The sequence below is a fragment of the Aplysia californica genome, unplaced genomic scaffold, assembly GCF_000002075.1.
Source record: "Aplysia californica isolate F4 #8 unplaced genomic scaffold, AplCal3.0 scaffold00135, whole genome shotgun sequence".
Lineage (NCBI taxonomy): Eukaryota > Metazoa > Mollusca > Gastropoda > Aplysiida > Aplysiidae > Aplysia > Aplysia californica.
In genome coordinates, this window is record NW_004797405.1 from 932,857 (window position 1) to 947,379 (window position 14,523).

Here is a 14,523-nt window from a genome sequence, read left to right on the forward strand (position 1 = left end):
TCACCGGCGAATTATTGCGCCAAGTGACTGCAAAGTGTTATCCTACATAAAGAAATTCAACCTTTTAACCAATAACAACAAATCTGTTATTTAACTGTATAACCAACACCAACATATCTTTGATAAACTGTACAACCAACAACAACAAATCTGTGGTGTACTACTTTTTGATCAACAACAACAAATTTTTGATTAACTGTTCGACCAGCAACACCAAATCTTTGATTTGACCATTTAACACCCACTCCCCCCCCCCCCCCCCCCCCCCTCGTTCCCTCCTCTCCCCACCAGGTGGCGGCCTGGGATGACAAAGTCCAGCACATGGAGGTGTACCGCGACACACGAGGCCAGCATAGCACTCTGGGCTACGTGCTCTACTCCCACGACATGTCCAAGGAGGTGGCGTGGAACCAGATGCCGGGCGTACAGCTCAGCGGCTTTGTCAAGGATCGACTTCTGGTACGGCTCATTGCAGTTTAGGTTCAGTAAGAGTTTTACAGCGTTTTGTAACACAGTAAGGTCATACATGCATGGGTCTCAATATTCCGCTATTGAGTGGAATGCCGCTACCGCCATTTCCTCTGCTAAACTCTGCTACCGCAGCAGCAGGCCAATCAGAAAGAGAGTTGCTGGGAGCAGGGTGATTGCCAGGCCCTGGGAATTGCCCTGGAATTTGAAAAAAATTGCTGAGACCCGCAAAAATTCACAAAAGATCTTGAATGTTTGAAAAACAAATCCTATAACGTCTTTAAGTTCATCCCGGTCTGAGAGTACGTTTCGCGTGAACAGGCGGCTATGATAATGCAACATTTGTAACATACCGGTTCTGCATTACAAACGTGGTGTCACCATGAAAATAAATCAATATTTGTCACTGTGCTGTCACTTGTGGGGGGAAAAAAAAAAAAGGGTTATACTAGCGTCTTGTCGGGCTCGTCATTGTGACCGGTCAGTGAACCTGCACGCGTTCTGAGCGCTGCGAAGTACAGGACTCTGGAATGGGGAAGATTATTTATTTTTTAAAAGATACACTCTGGGAGAGGGGAGGGCTGGAAGCAACACAAAGTAAAGTGCGCGTTGGTGCATACCTTGTGTAGAATCAGGATCCGTCACAACTTGTAAGCATGTTATTGAACTTAGGGGCCTAAGTGTTCTCATTTCATTGGATGGTGACAGTAAATTATATCTCTATATTTTAGCTTTCTGTTCAAGATTAGCAGATTTTCAGTGTCACTGCATCTTGCCCTCCCACTGTTCTTACACCCCTCACACTGAATAGGTCTACTTGAGCTATTCAAGTTATTACTCTACTCTGAGTTTGAGCAATAACCTTTGTCTTTCACCTTTATTATATATGATATAAATCTTGAAACCCAAACTGGTTCATGACAGTCGATATTCTGGTCTAGTCCTTTTCTCAGGCTCAAAACAAGATTCGTTTTTATATAGTTTATATATGCAGGCCAATATTATGAAGGGAAAATATAAATAAGTCGCACAAGACCCCAGTGCGCCACCACTTTCTGTATGTAATCAAGATTGTAAATAATTTGGTAAGTGACTCTTACTTGAAATTATCTTCCAAACCCTCAAATTGGTATGAAATAACCTTGCTTTGATAAATTGATGGTTTTTATTTCAGCATTTTAGGGTTCAAAAGTAAAAGGAAAGCACTAGTCCAGGTATCACTGGGAATAGGCCCAGAAATCACTGGCAACAGGGCCTAGGGCAGAATTGTTCCCAGTGTCACTGAGAATAGGCCCAGAAACTATTCCCAGTGACACTGAGAACAGACAGGCCCATTAGATATTGTGTTCCCACACTGAGCTACATCTAGATCTAGATTCTAGATCTAACTAAACTAAAGTAGCTTCTTGTGCGAGTGGAAGAATTTTTTTTTAAGAAAAAGGAATTATCATTCTATGCTTGCTTCTTATTCAGTCGTAATTTAAATGTACGTGTAGATCTAGATCTACATACGGATTTTGGAGACCACGGTACAGAACAGGTAGAAATCCTTCCCGATTCTTCTTTCTTCTAGATCTTGATCTAGTTCTAGATCTAGATCTATTCTGCGGTCAAGTCTAAGCCCTAAGTAAGAGAAGAGAACAAAAATGCTGAACTGAAGTGAGAAGAGAGTCTACAGTGCAAAGACTTCTGATTTTTTATGCAAAAGAGTTCCGTTGTCACTGGGAATAGTTTCTGTACCTATCCCCAGTGTCACTGGAAATAGTCACTTCGAAAGTAAAATAATAATGGGTGTCTTGCAAAAATGGGCTTCTGGCGCGATCACGTGGAAAGTTCCTCCTTTTTTTTAAATTCTGAGTTGAGACCCATGTACATGTGCCGAAGATTAGGAGTGTTATAAAAGAGTTTTAAAAATTTTTCTTAAAGGGGGAGAGATATGGGTGAGAACTACGGCTCATTGCAATTGTGTTTTTATTATTTTTGTTTTTTTTGTTTTGAGAAGGTGCTTTTCTTTCGTTTTCATATTTTAATCTTGTGCTCCTTTTTGTAAGATTTGTGCTTTTCTTCCTTCTTATTTATTTATTTTTCTTCCTTCTTCTTTTTTTTTTTCTTTCTTTTTAGGGGGGGTGTTAACGGAATATGTTGTGACTTTTTCTTCTCAGTCTTCTTTACTCTCTTTCTATTACTTCTGTCTATCAGTCATGCTTTTACTAAATTGGATAAGAGGTTCGTTTTGTACCAATGCCACCTATGCCTCTAAAATTCTTTTTTTCTTACTTATTGATGCTAGCAGTTTGATGAGACTTCATAGGGTGGTATCAACACAGCAACAATTAAAGAAATAATTATAATAATAATAATAATAATAATATAATTAATAATAATGATATAGTAATAATAATAATAATGATAATAATAATAATAATGATAATAATAATAATATAATTAATAATAATGATAATGATTTAATAATAATAATTATAATAATAATAATGATACTGAAAAAAATAAATATAATAGCATCATTTATTTAGCGCTTTGTTCCGTACAGGTACGAGCTCTTTGCTCTTTACATCGATCACATGATAATAAGAGTGTAAAACTTCATACACAGAAGGAAAAGCATTTCATATAAGCAAGAAAACCACTTCACTGCATAACAAAGAACTTTCTCACCATGCGTTAATCTCATACACGTAAAGACAGCTGTAAAAACAAGACAAATGAGCACCCACTAACACACTCCAACTCCAAGAATTAATTTTTTTCGTTTCCTTTCGATCAGGCCATTCTGAACAGTGAGCTTATTTACACACTACACGGGTCCAACTCGGACAATGAGCCACTCCTGGACTACGACTGGGACCAGGTCTGGCAGGTAGGAAAGAGAGAAAGAACGAAAGAAAACAATTCTTTATACGTCCTTTCTTAGCCCTCCCAAGTGTCGGTAAAAAAATAGCTTGTGATGTTGGAGGGGGGGGGGGGGGGAGGGAGGGGAGGAGAATTAATGTTACGTTGGAAAAAGATTGAGAACAGGCCATAAACCTATTCCTTTTCAAAAAGTAGGATGAAAATGTGAAAAATAGCTCATTTGTGAAGGAGTTGAAATGTTTTGCAATATATAGCATTGGATGAACGAACAGAAAAAATGATTCAAATTTCTGCCCATTAAATCTGCTGCAATGCCACAGAATGAAACCTTCAGCTGATTTAATCAGCCGTTGACACTTGAGGAAATAACTGTTTCCCATTTTTTTATTTCAGTTGAAACTGTTTAAACAACCCCCCCCCCCCCCCCCCCCTTAAACAGGATTTCCTCTATGGAAGTCACCAAATTTTCTCACTAATTTTACTTTTGAAACCACGCGACCACACCTCCTTCAATTGCAAATATCTCGACTTCTATCCAAGATAAATGGATATTTTTTTCATCGAAAGCAAGGCAAATGAATAACCTTTAAGATGATACCAATAACTCCCTATCCCCCAAAAATGACGAGCGCCTGATTCTACCTTGTCGCCTCACAACTGGATCAATGAGGTTTTGCTTTGTATCCTGATTTTCGTTTTGACTGCTTTGTGTAAGATTCTGCCATATTGTCTCATCAGAACTATTTTGTCCAAAATGTACTTAACACTTTACTATCACAAGCATTTTGGGGGAAATCCAAAGAAACTGGGTCGTGAACATTGCAGATTGGCGTTTTGTGACGGGAGCGGAAGTTCGGCGTTCTTGCCAATCGGCGAGATGTGACGGCAAAGTGTTTTAAAGTACTTTGAGCAAAATAGATGTGATGTGGCGATACGCCACTTTGAAAAGTGAAGTATGACGGAGTCTTACTTTAAGCAGTCTATTTCCAGTGTCGGCTCATGGCTGTATGTCAGGCAAGGGATGATTCAACGTTTCATGTAGATAAAATGGCCATGAACGTAAAAATCAATTGCCCTACGACTAAGAGATCTTACAGTCATTTTCTCCATGACTCCCGCAGGGCTATGAGAAAAAAAGATTTCCAGGCTAAAGGGCTAGAATTCAGATGGCCACTAGATCAGAAAAGTAAAGTTCGAGGGAAATATAAAAAGATATCTCCAGCAAGAAAAATGTGACGTGTTTATATTATCTCTGTCATAGTGTTGTGCAGTATGGGCTGTTGATGTAACCTCTAAATTATGCATTAACATTTATGCTTTGTACTTTGTCATTGTATCCAAATTTACCCACAAAGATCAGTAGGAATGGTATTCTTCTTTCTTCGTCTTCTTCTTCTTCTTCTCTTTCTTCTTCTTCTTCTTCTTCTTCTTCTTCTTCTTCTTCTTCTTCTTCTTCTTTTTCTTGTTCTTCTTCTTCTTCTACTTCTTCTTCTTTATTTTTTTTCTTTGCTTTTTTTTTTCTACTAAAAAAGCGAAAGACAGCTTTTAAATATTCAAACCCTGGACCTTCTCCCTTTATAAATGTCCCCCCGTGTACAGTCAGATCTGTACGCCTACAAGACAGACTACCAGCGGGCCTACGATGACGTGCTTGAGAGGCCAAACTGGCAGGGTTTATTCATTCAGAGAATGCAGGTCTTATAAGAAACTCTAGCAGCTGCTGTTGCAGGCTTGTTAACTGTCACAAATTTCCTGAGACTGTTCTGCCTTCAGCTGTCAAAACGGCTTTTTATTCAGTTTTGATTCCAATTTTTGTTATTTGCTAAATCGATAAGCCTGATCCTTCATCTTGCTTATGTGAAAAATAATAAAAGTGAAACTGTGACTAGTTTTTGAATAGGTAAGAATTCAAATTTCGGAAGAATGACTTTTCTTTAATGGTTACACGGATAAAATGTTTTTTCTCAAAACTACTGTGAATTTTTTAAAAGAGTGTTTTGTCAGCTTATGACTGTGTTGTGGAGTCGGCTATACAGGATTTGAGAGGACATTTTTCACCGATACTGTAAACTTATCCTATGCACTACACCAAAACCAGTCCCACTTGATGTCATTTTTGCCGTTGCTATGTAATCTGATACAATAACTTTGGGTGTCCCTGGTTGGGTTTATAATGTTGTTGTTATCGATCCAGCAACAGCTGGGCTCTCGCCCTTCTGTCCTATGCCATGTAGTGATAAGTGCAGGTTTTCTGCAGTTGCTGTAATGTTCCATAGAGTGTGTTGTCAATGTTAGGTCTGGGAGGGAGAAGGGTAGCTCTGATGTCATTTAGGGCTGTGCAGTGGAACAGGTGATGATCCACAGTCTCATATGCATAGTCATACAATGGACACATTGGGGGAAGTTCCGGGTTTATTCTGTTCAGGTGGAAGTTGTGCTGTATATGTTATGTTCGTAGGCGGAAGATCGTGGTCTGTTTCTTTGTCTGTGTGTGGTTGATATTGTAATTCCTTTTTGTTGTGGTTATATGTTTGAAAACTGCTCTGCCTGTCTGTCCCAGGGCCCATCTATTCATCCAATCTTGTTTGTTGCTGCTTTTGATGATTTGGTTTTCAGTGTTGTACGAAGTTGGAATGTTGGGTTGTTCCTGTCTAGATCCCCATTTGGCAAGTGTGTCTGCTCTGGTTGGGTTTATAAAAAGCAGACCAGCCTGCAATTTGATGGTATTCAATGGAAAGTGAGGAAATCTGGGATTCTTAAATCACTGAGGATGTTCATTTTGCTCATTTAAAGCAACATTGTTTTGAGAGGCATGATTTCTTTCTTAATATTGATATTTTGTTTTCTTTATCTGAAACTTAAATGAAACTTAAAAGGGCAGACAACTATATGCATGTTATGGAATATGCAAATTTGTCTTTCTGATTTGTGTATATTGTTTCAAAATGTGCTATATTATTGGCTTTAGTCTGCTGCTGATGGGACGTGTGAAGAATTAATAAACTATAAAAACTTTGTAGATATTTTTGAGATATGAGTAGACATTGTATTTTATTGAGCCTCCTATGAAAACAACTTCCATCCCTTGCCACTGACACCATCGAAACAGTTGTTGAAGTTTTCCAAGTTTTCTTTTTCTTTTTTGTTATATTTTTGGGGTGGAGGGTTTTGTATTCCATTTTGCTTTGTGCAAGTTAGACACTCGTCAAAATACTTATGAACAGTTTCACCATAAAATGCAACATATCCGTGTTTTTGGTTTTGAGAAAAATTGTGATTTCTGTTCTTCACCTATTTACTGAATAATCTTGTGCAGCTTTGTTTTTAGAGTAAACATAATGTAAGGCATAGTTGATATGTGTTGTATGATGAAATCTAAGTTGGATTTTTATCCTGTACTTTGATAAGATCTCCACCCATATTTGACAAAGCGCAACATATCCACAATTAAGGTAATAAGGAAAGGAGGGAGAAACTGCACACCACCAAGAAGATTAAAATGTTTTTTTGGTGGTTTTTCTTTTTTTTTTCTTTAGGGGGGGTTGTATTTTTTAAATTGAGTGTACTGATTTGAAAACTGCAGTGTCAACTGTTTCCTTATGTAACTTTGACAATGCCTAGTGCATGTTTGCCTGTGTGTACTCCAGTCTGTGGTGGAGAAGCTGCGCAGCACCAAGAAGATCAAAGGCTCGCAGAGACTGGACCTGGTGGTGGAGAACCAGGGCCGGGTCAGCTACTCCCCACAGCGGCTTGACCTGCTCAACCAGCAACGGAAAGGTCTGTAGTACTAGTGCGTAGTCAACCAGGAGGGGTTTTGATGGTGGTATGCAGTCAACCTGGGGACTGGGTTTGGTGGTCGATGTAAACAGTGCTTGAATCTTGAACACCGTAGGTGTTGTCCGTCCACTATGGGTTGTAGAAGTTCTACTTCTGTTTGTTATTTTGTTATGTGGCATCATGGTGAAATCAAGCGCGCGTCAAAATAATGAAATTGAAGAGACCATCATTCTTCTCCCCTTCGGGCAATTTTTTTTTTTTTTTTTTTTTTTCAAGTTTTGGTTCAACACCTTTTCTCCTAATTTGAAAGCTCATTTCAGTGTGGATTTTTATAGAAAAACGTTGATCAAATGTGCAAAAAATGTTACTTTGCAGTTTCCAAGGACTTTCAAGCTTTGAAAGTTACCAATTTTTGTCATGAAAATTTTATATAGCTGAATTTTCACATTTTTCTGAAGGTGCTTTAAGATCAATCTCTCTTTGTTCCTGTTACCCCCAGGCCTGTCAGGGCCGGTTTACCGCTACATTTTTGGCCTGTTAGAAGAGTGGCAGATTCGCTTCATGAACTTTGAGGAAGAACAGTATGAAATGTGAGTACAATGACAAGTTGATGTCTTTCATCAAAAGTACTAGCTGGGTCCCCTATCGATGAAAGGAATGATCAGTGCATTAACATCAACTGAAAGTTAATGGCCTACTATATTTACACTCTACTGGAATGGAGCAATAAATCTTGAGAGAAAAGTGACACACGACATGTTTCCAAGTTACCATATAACTTATATAATAGACGTAGAGATAGATAATAAGATTATTATTATCCGCACTTCTGTTCTTGCGAACTACTCACCCGCACGAAGACAGCAATATGAAACGGAAGTAGTCCCCAGTAAAATAGGAAATGGCTACGGGCAGAGTGAAAACATCTGAGAGTTTCGATTTACTCGAAAAAACATCAAACCTGAAAAATCAAAAGGTTGTTTCCCAACTTTGAAAATCTGCCCACGTAACCCTTTGGGGCAATTCTTGTCTGAATCATATTTTTTGTAGATTTTATGGGCACCTGTGTAAAACGTTTTTACTGACCCCACAAACGGGCTTAGCTCCATTATAATAAGATGAATGTAAGTACTATAACTGTACTCGTATAATCTTTTGATTTTTCTAATACAAAATGCTCTCAAACTCCTGCCTGTGTTTTGTACTAGCATGACATCATTGCTTTTCTCCTCCTCTTCCACCACTTTGCATTCCTTTGTTAGGAGTAGATGGTTGTCAATTATTATTGTCAGTATTGTTGTTGTTACCATTATCATCGCCCTTATCGTCTTTCTGGTTATTAGTATTATTATCATTATCATTAATATTATTTTTATATTATTATTTCTATTATCATTAATGCTGTTGTTGTTGTTGTTGTTGTCCTTGTTGTTGTTGTTGTTCTTCTTCTTCTTCTTCTTCTTCTTCTTCTTCTTCTTCTTCTTCTTCTTCTTCTACTCCTCTTCCTCCTCCTCCTCCTCCTCCTCCTTCTTTGCAAGAACACAGTTAGACAGACATGAGCCACAGAGGGAGAGAAAAGAAGAAAGACTAATCAACTCTTTTGTCTTACTGGTCTGCCCTATCTTCTGTTCTTCCTTTTCTCGGCATGTTTTCTCACCTGTGTGGGTGGTTGGCGGTTGCTCTGGTGTGGTTTGCCCCTTTGTTATACGATTAAGTAGCAACAATCCTTATCTTTTTTTTGTTTTTTAGTTGTTTTTTTGTATGTTATTCTCGAGTAACACCTCTAATCTTCAGCCCTTGTATGACCTCACTGTGTTGCAAGTGCTGTAAAACTCTTACTAAAAACTAAAACTCTCACCTGTATTTCCTCTCTAGTTTATTTTCTGTCACCTCTCATTACTCATATTAAAGTGGGTGGTTGGTGGATGCTCTGGTGTGGTTCGCTCCTTTTTCCTGACAAACATCTGTTGTCATTATTTCCCCTGTTTTGATGTTTTGCTACTCTCTCTTTGAACAATTATAATCTTCTTCAGCGTTTAAATGACCAAATTATGTTGCAAGTACCCTAAAATTCATATTAAAACTAAAACTCTGAACCTCTTACCAAAGTAAAACTCTCACCTGTATCTCCTGTCTACTTTATATCCTGTCACTTGTCGTTCCCCACACAGGATCACCATGTCGTCGGCCTGGATGAATGCTGAGGAGGTGCGTAACCACCCAGAGACCAGACAAGCCCCAGCACTGTTCAGGGGTCACCTAGAGGTCAAGGACACTCCAGTTGATACTTTCATCTCACTAGAGGTAAAAAGGAGATTGATTGGGAAATGTACATGTGTGTGTGGGGGGAGGTGTGACTTTATTTGTGTGTGTGGTAGAGACATGTTGCTGTTATGAATCTTGCAGCTGCTTCTTAGGTGTGTTCAGTATTCAGGGTGGGTGATTGTGAGTGAATGAGTTAGTATACCTTGATCAAGAATAGTACCATATTCCTGAAATATTAATTTTCCTTTTTGCCAATAAGATATATAACTTTTTTTTGCCTCACTGTGGCTACAAATTTGAAATTTGCTTATCGAATTACTGTCCAGTCTTTTAAGGGGATATGTGGGTGGGAAATCGGGTCAAAAATTGAATTTTCATTGAATATTAAATTTTGAATGAATTTCGATTGTTCAACCATTTCTACATGTCGTCATGTGATCAGTTGTACTAAAGAAAGTTCTCTTCCTGACATAAATTGTCCTTGAAATATGTATGTATAGGTCTCTCCTCTTGTGTTTTTTTGAAAAACAACTCATAAACTGAACCAAGTAACGTCATAATTTAAACAACACATTGCATCCTTTCCCATGGTGTTTGTACGTCTGTCCTTTTTTTCTCCCACCTCTAAATCAACTAACACCCCCCGGGGCAGTGCTACTGACTGAAGTGTCTTTAGGTTATTCCCGAAGGGAGGACATTAACATGTTCTTATCCATATTTGCAGTTTCCAAACTCACTGAAGCTGTGTAAGTCACCAAACTTTGGGGGCCATTTGCTCGCTAATTTTACCTCTGAAACCAGGCGACTTCCACCACTTTCAATCGCGAAAATCTCACCTTTTATTCTAGGTAGATGGGTATTTTTTTCATGACAAATGAACAAGCTTTAGGATGATGCCAATAACTCTACATGCTGTAAAATTGACGAGAGCCTGATTCCGCCACGTCGCGATGCATATTTCACCTTTTTACTCATTTTTTCATCTCCCTGCCCCTATCCTCCCCCTAGGGCTGGAAGAAAGGTGTGGTCCTTGTCAATGGGTTTAACCTGGGCCGCTACTGGCATGTGGGTCCTCAGAAGACGCTGTATCTGCCGGGACCTCTGCTCAAGACAGGCTCCAATGAGGTCAGCTGTTTTCTTTTTCATAAATTCTTTTTTATTTTCAATTTTTTTTGTTGGTAAATTCTTTTTTTGATTCAGATGTTTTCTTTTTTCAATCTTATATCTGTAGATTCCTTTTTCTGTCAGATATTTTCTTGCGTGCAAATTCTTTCTTTAATCATTTGTTTTTTATTGGTAAATTCCTGTTTTCTTATCTGTGAATTCCTTTTTCCGTCCGTCAGATTTTTTAGTTTTAGTAGGAGTTTTACTGCGCTCACAACTGCATGTCAGATTTTTTTCAGATCTATAAATTACTTTTTCTGTTAGATGTTCTCCTATCTGTAAATTCCTCTTTCTGTTACATGTTTTTATCTGTAAATTCCTTTTTCTTTGGCCAGATCATCTTGTTTGAGGAGGAACAATGGGGCAGCCATGTGTCACTTGTGGACTCTCCAGACCTTGGGCCGGCCAGAACGTGATAACTACTAACTACCGTTTGTTGGTTTTTTCCTCTCCGCCTCATACAGCCGAGGGCTGGGGCCAGGACATTTCTCCATATCTCATCAGCAAAACCAACAATAATTTATTCAAGATGCTCCAGTATTTTATGTCTATATCAGCAAAACAGTTCATAATTTATTCAAAGAAGCTCATGTCTTTCTGTATCAGCAAAACCATCAGTGATTTATTGAAAGAAGCTCCAGTTTTTTTTGTAGCAGTAAAGCAGCCATTGAGTTATTCAAAGAAGTTCCAGTCTTTTATTACAGTAAAGCCATCAATAATTTATTCAAGGAAACACAATCAATCTACAATATGAAGGCTCTGCTTCTGCAGTGATGTGGTCGTTACGTATTTACACCGTTCCGATAACCTTCCCCCCCTCACCCTTCCCTACACTACCCTTCCAAACCACAGCATACAAAACCATCTTTCTTAAAAATACCATTGTCAAAAAAACTGTTGACGTCTCCAGCTCTTTTTGACTGACGCCATTCATGCCATATGATCTCTATAGTTTTTATTTTGCCATAGAAATCAGAATTTTTAAAGTTTTTGGGATTTAACATGGTAATGTATGATTTTTTTTTTTTTTCATTTTAGTTGGGATTTTTTGTTTTGTACACCACAATTTTTCCTGGGTTTTATTACCACATTCTTTGTCAAAGACGTTTTATTGTTACTGAGATTTGCATAATGCATGTGTGTGTGTGTGTGTGTGTGTTTGTATTCTTTTGAATACTCATATGTTGTATAGCAGTCAACCTCTCAACATTAAAGATTAAATCTTTAGGTAATGTTTGCCTGTATGCAGATGTTAGATGCCTGGCAATTCTGAGGTCAAGTGATAAAATGAGGTACAATAAGAGTTAATAATGTTGTTCCTATTTTGTTGTTTTCCAACATTTTGTACATAATACCCTACAGTCTTACCTTATAGAAAAACATTGTTGACTTGTAGGTGCTAATTTTCTTGTTGAATTTTACTTTTTGAAATATTTTTTCCACCAATGAACAATATGTGTTCTGTGAAATGTGAAGTATTTGCTTTTTGCATTGTGTAATAATTTGTATATGTCATGTTGTAGAAGATGTGTTCTTTTTTCCTGATTCTAGGTTGTGACAACATAGTATGTATGTGTCATTGTGTGCCTGTCTGTCTGTGTGTGTGTGTGTGTGTTTATGTGTGTGTATCTGTGTGTGTGTATGCGTGTGTTTGTGTGTGTGTGTTTATGTGTGTGTATCTGTGTGTGTGTATGCGTGTCTTTTTACAAGTTGCTGGATGTGCTTAGGAGTTTGTGCATACGTGCAATTGTAATACTTGTACCTGTATGATTTGAAAAATGAGGCAATGAAGAGAAATGGAAAAAAAAGGATGAGGAGAAAGCGATGAAGAGACTGGGAGTAAAGAGGAGAAGCAGATGGAGAGAAATGAAAGTTGCTGTGTTGATAGTGGTGAAAGCAGGAAACAATCTGTTTTAACCTACTTGTCGACTGCTTTGTGTCAAACTCCACCATTTGCTAGGGCTGGATCCTGCTCGCCAAATTTGAGAGTGGCCATTCGCGATTCAGTCGCCTTCAAAGAATCGCGAGAACGCGAGCGCTCGTGGAACTGTGGCGGAACACTGATTGAAACGGAACAGTGTCATATCAACGAAACAGTGGCATATCAACGAAACAGTGTCATATCAACGCCTCTTGGCGAGCGCGAGTCCCATTATTGTTGTTCCGCCATCCTCTCCGCCCCCCACCCTCCGTTGCGCTGCTCTATCTACTGACCTCAATTAGTGGCCCCCATAAATTCACACCCCCCCCCCCCTCCCCACCCCATGATTCGCTAAAACAATGGCTCCACAAAATTCCTTCTGTCTATTGGTTGAACCCCGTTCATTTTGTTTTAATAGTGGGGTTGGACTATACCATCTTTTGTAAAATAAGGGGAGCCATACTAAGTGTTCCGTTCTGTTCATGCGCTCGGGACTCGACTCAGCAGTAGGTTAAACAAGCCACAAGGTGGTGACAGCGACAGGGGAGTGAATCGGGAATCGTTTGGCGATACTGTTCTGCGTTCCATTGAAGTGAATCGTGTTCCGCAGGCAAGAGTGGCGATTCAGTTCCGTTCTTGCACTCGCGACCTAGCAGTACCATATTGTAAAGTGATATAAATTACCACACTCGTAAGATAAATGCCTAGGATTTTTTTAGCCATATTGAGAAAATGAGAGAAAAAAATTGTTTCTTCTGAGCAATTGACTTCATGAAATGTTTTGATTTTGGTACATTCAATTGATTTTTTTGGGGGATTTTTCTTTTGTTCAGATGAACTATTTTAACTAGCTGGCTCTGCTATTTATTTCAGAACCAAAAACTCCAAACCCGACAAAAATGACTAAGGCAATTATCTTAGGAGCATGACGAAATGATGGAGTTTTACTCTGAGCAGTCGATATACTTCATAAATTATTATGTGCTTTAACTTTTATTTCTTTGGTGCCATAGGTACCAAGGTCAGAAGTGGCTGCTGGAAGTTGTTATTGATATGCATGCGTTAGTCCTTTTGAGTAATTTTTTTAAAAGGAGGGGGGGGGGGAATATACAACATTAGCATTCCTGTTGCTGCAAGAACATTTTGACTGATATATTAACAGACTAATGTCTGAAATTGGCCTAATCATCTTAAGAGGAGAATATTTCTTAGGTGAAATAGAAGTGGAAATGACTTGTGGATTGTGCTATTGCCAGTGAGGCCAATTCTGACAGAGAAGTGTTTGCCATATTTTGAGAATTTAAAAGTTTCATTTTCACGTGGGCAACTCGAGGGGGGGGAGGCATCAGCATTTCTAATTCGTGAAGTCTCGTGTGATCAGTTGCTCTCTCTGATTGCTGCTCTTCACAGGGTCTGCCAGAAGCTAGGCTATCCCATGTCAAGGGGCTAATGTTGAAGTCCTTCAGAGACATTTTCAGGGTGTCTTTATACATGTAGCACTTTTTAGGTGCACACACTTTACGTTATCTTTGGGAGAGCTCAGAGTGGTATACCCACAAAATGAATAAAAAGAGGGATGAGATATCATAGAGCCTTTCTGCTCTGGGGTGTGTTGTGTAATGATGTGGCTGTTCATCTTTCCTTGCATAATGCATAAGTTTGATTCCCACATTATTTTGTCTGTGGGTGGTTGACAGGTGCTCTGGTGTGGTTTGCTCCTTCTTTCTTATCAAACGACTGTCGTCTTTATCTCTCCTCCTCCTCCTTTTTTGTGTTTTATCTCTTGTGTAACACCTCTAATCTTCGGCACTTCTTTCCCCTAATTGCATTGCAAGTGCCATTAAAAAAAACTCTTACAAAAACTACTAACTTCCATTCACTGTGCCAAGGACTCTGCTTTCCATGCGATCTTCTAGGTCCATGAATGTACGCAGAAATGAAAGAACAAATACCTTTTTGTGCCTTATTTTTTTAGATTATTATGAGACCAAGTTATTGTTTTTGGGAGTGTTTTCGGGTGGTTGTTAAGTTTGGATTTTTTTTTTGGGGGGGGGGGT

The 14,523-nt window shown here is 38.7% G+C and overlaps 1 protein-coding gene across 1 annotated transcript in view; it reads left to right on the top strand.

The window, feature by feature from the left end:
- Positions 1–12,819, top strand: part of LOC101850078 (beta-galactosidase-1-like protein 2) — a 32,268-nt gene extending 19,449 nt beyond the window's left edge. Inside the window, exons 13-19 of the mRNA XM_013081533.2 lie at positions 292–459; positions 3,254–3,346; positions 6,987–7,116; positions 7,616–7,706; positions 9,288–9,420; positions 10,390–10,506; positions 10,881–12,819. Coding sequence (XP_012936987.1) covers positions 292–459; positions 3,254–3,346; positions 6,987–7,116; positions 7,616–7,706; positions 9,288–9,420; positions 10,390–10,506; positions 10,881–10,961 — 813 coding nt within the window. The 3' untranslated portion in view covers positions 10,962–12,819. The remainder of the gene's footprint in view (positions 1–291; positions 460–3,253; positions 3,347–6,986; positions 7,117–7,615; positions 7,707–9,287; positions 9,421–10,389; positions 10,507–10,880) is intronic.
- The last annotated feature ends 1,704 nt before the right edge of the window (positions 12,820–14,523 follow it).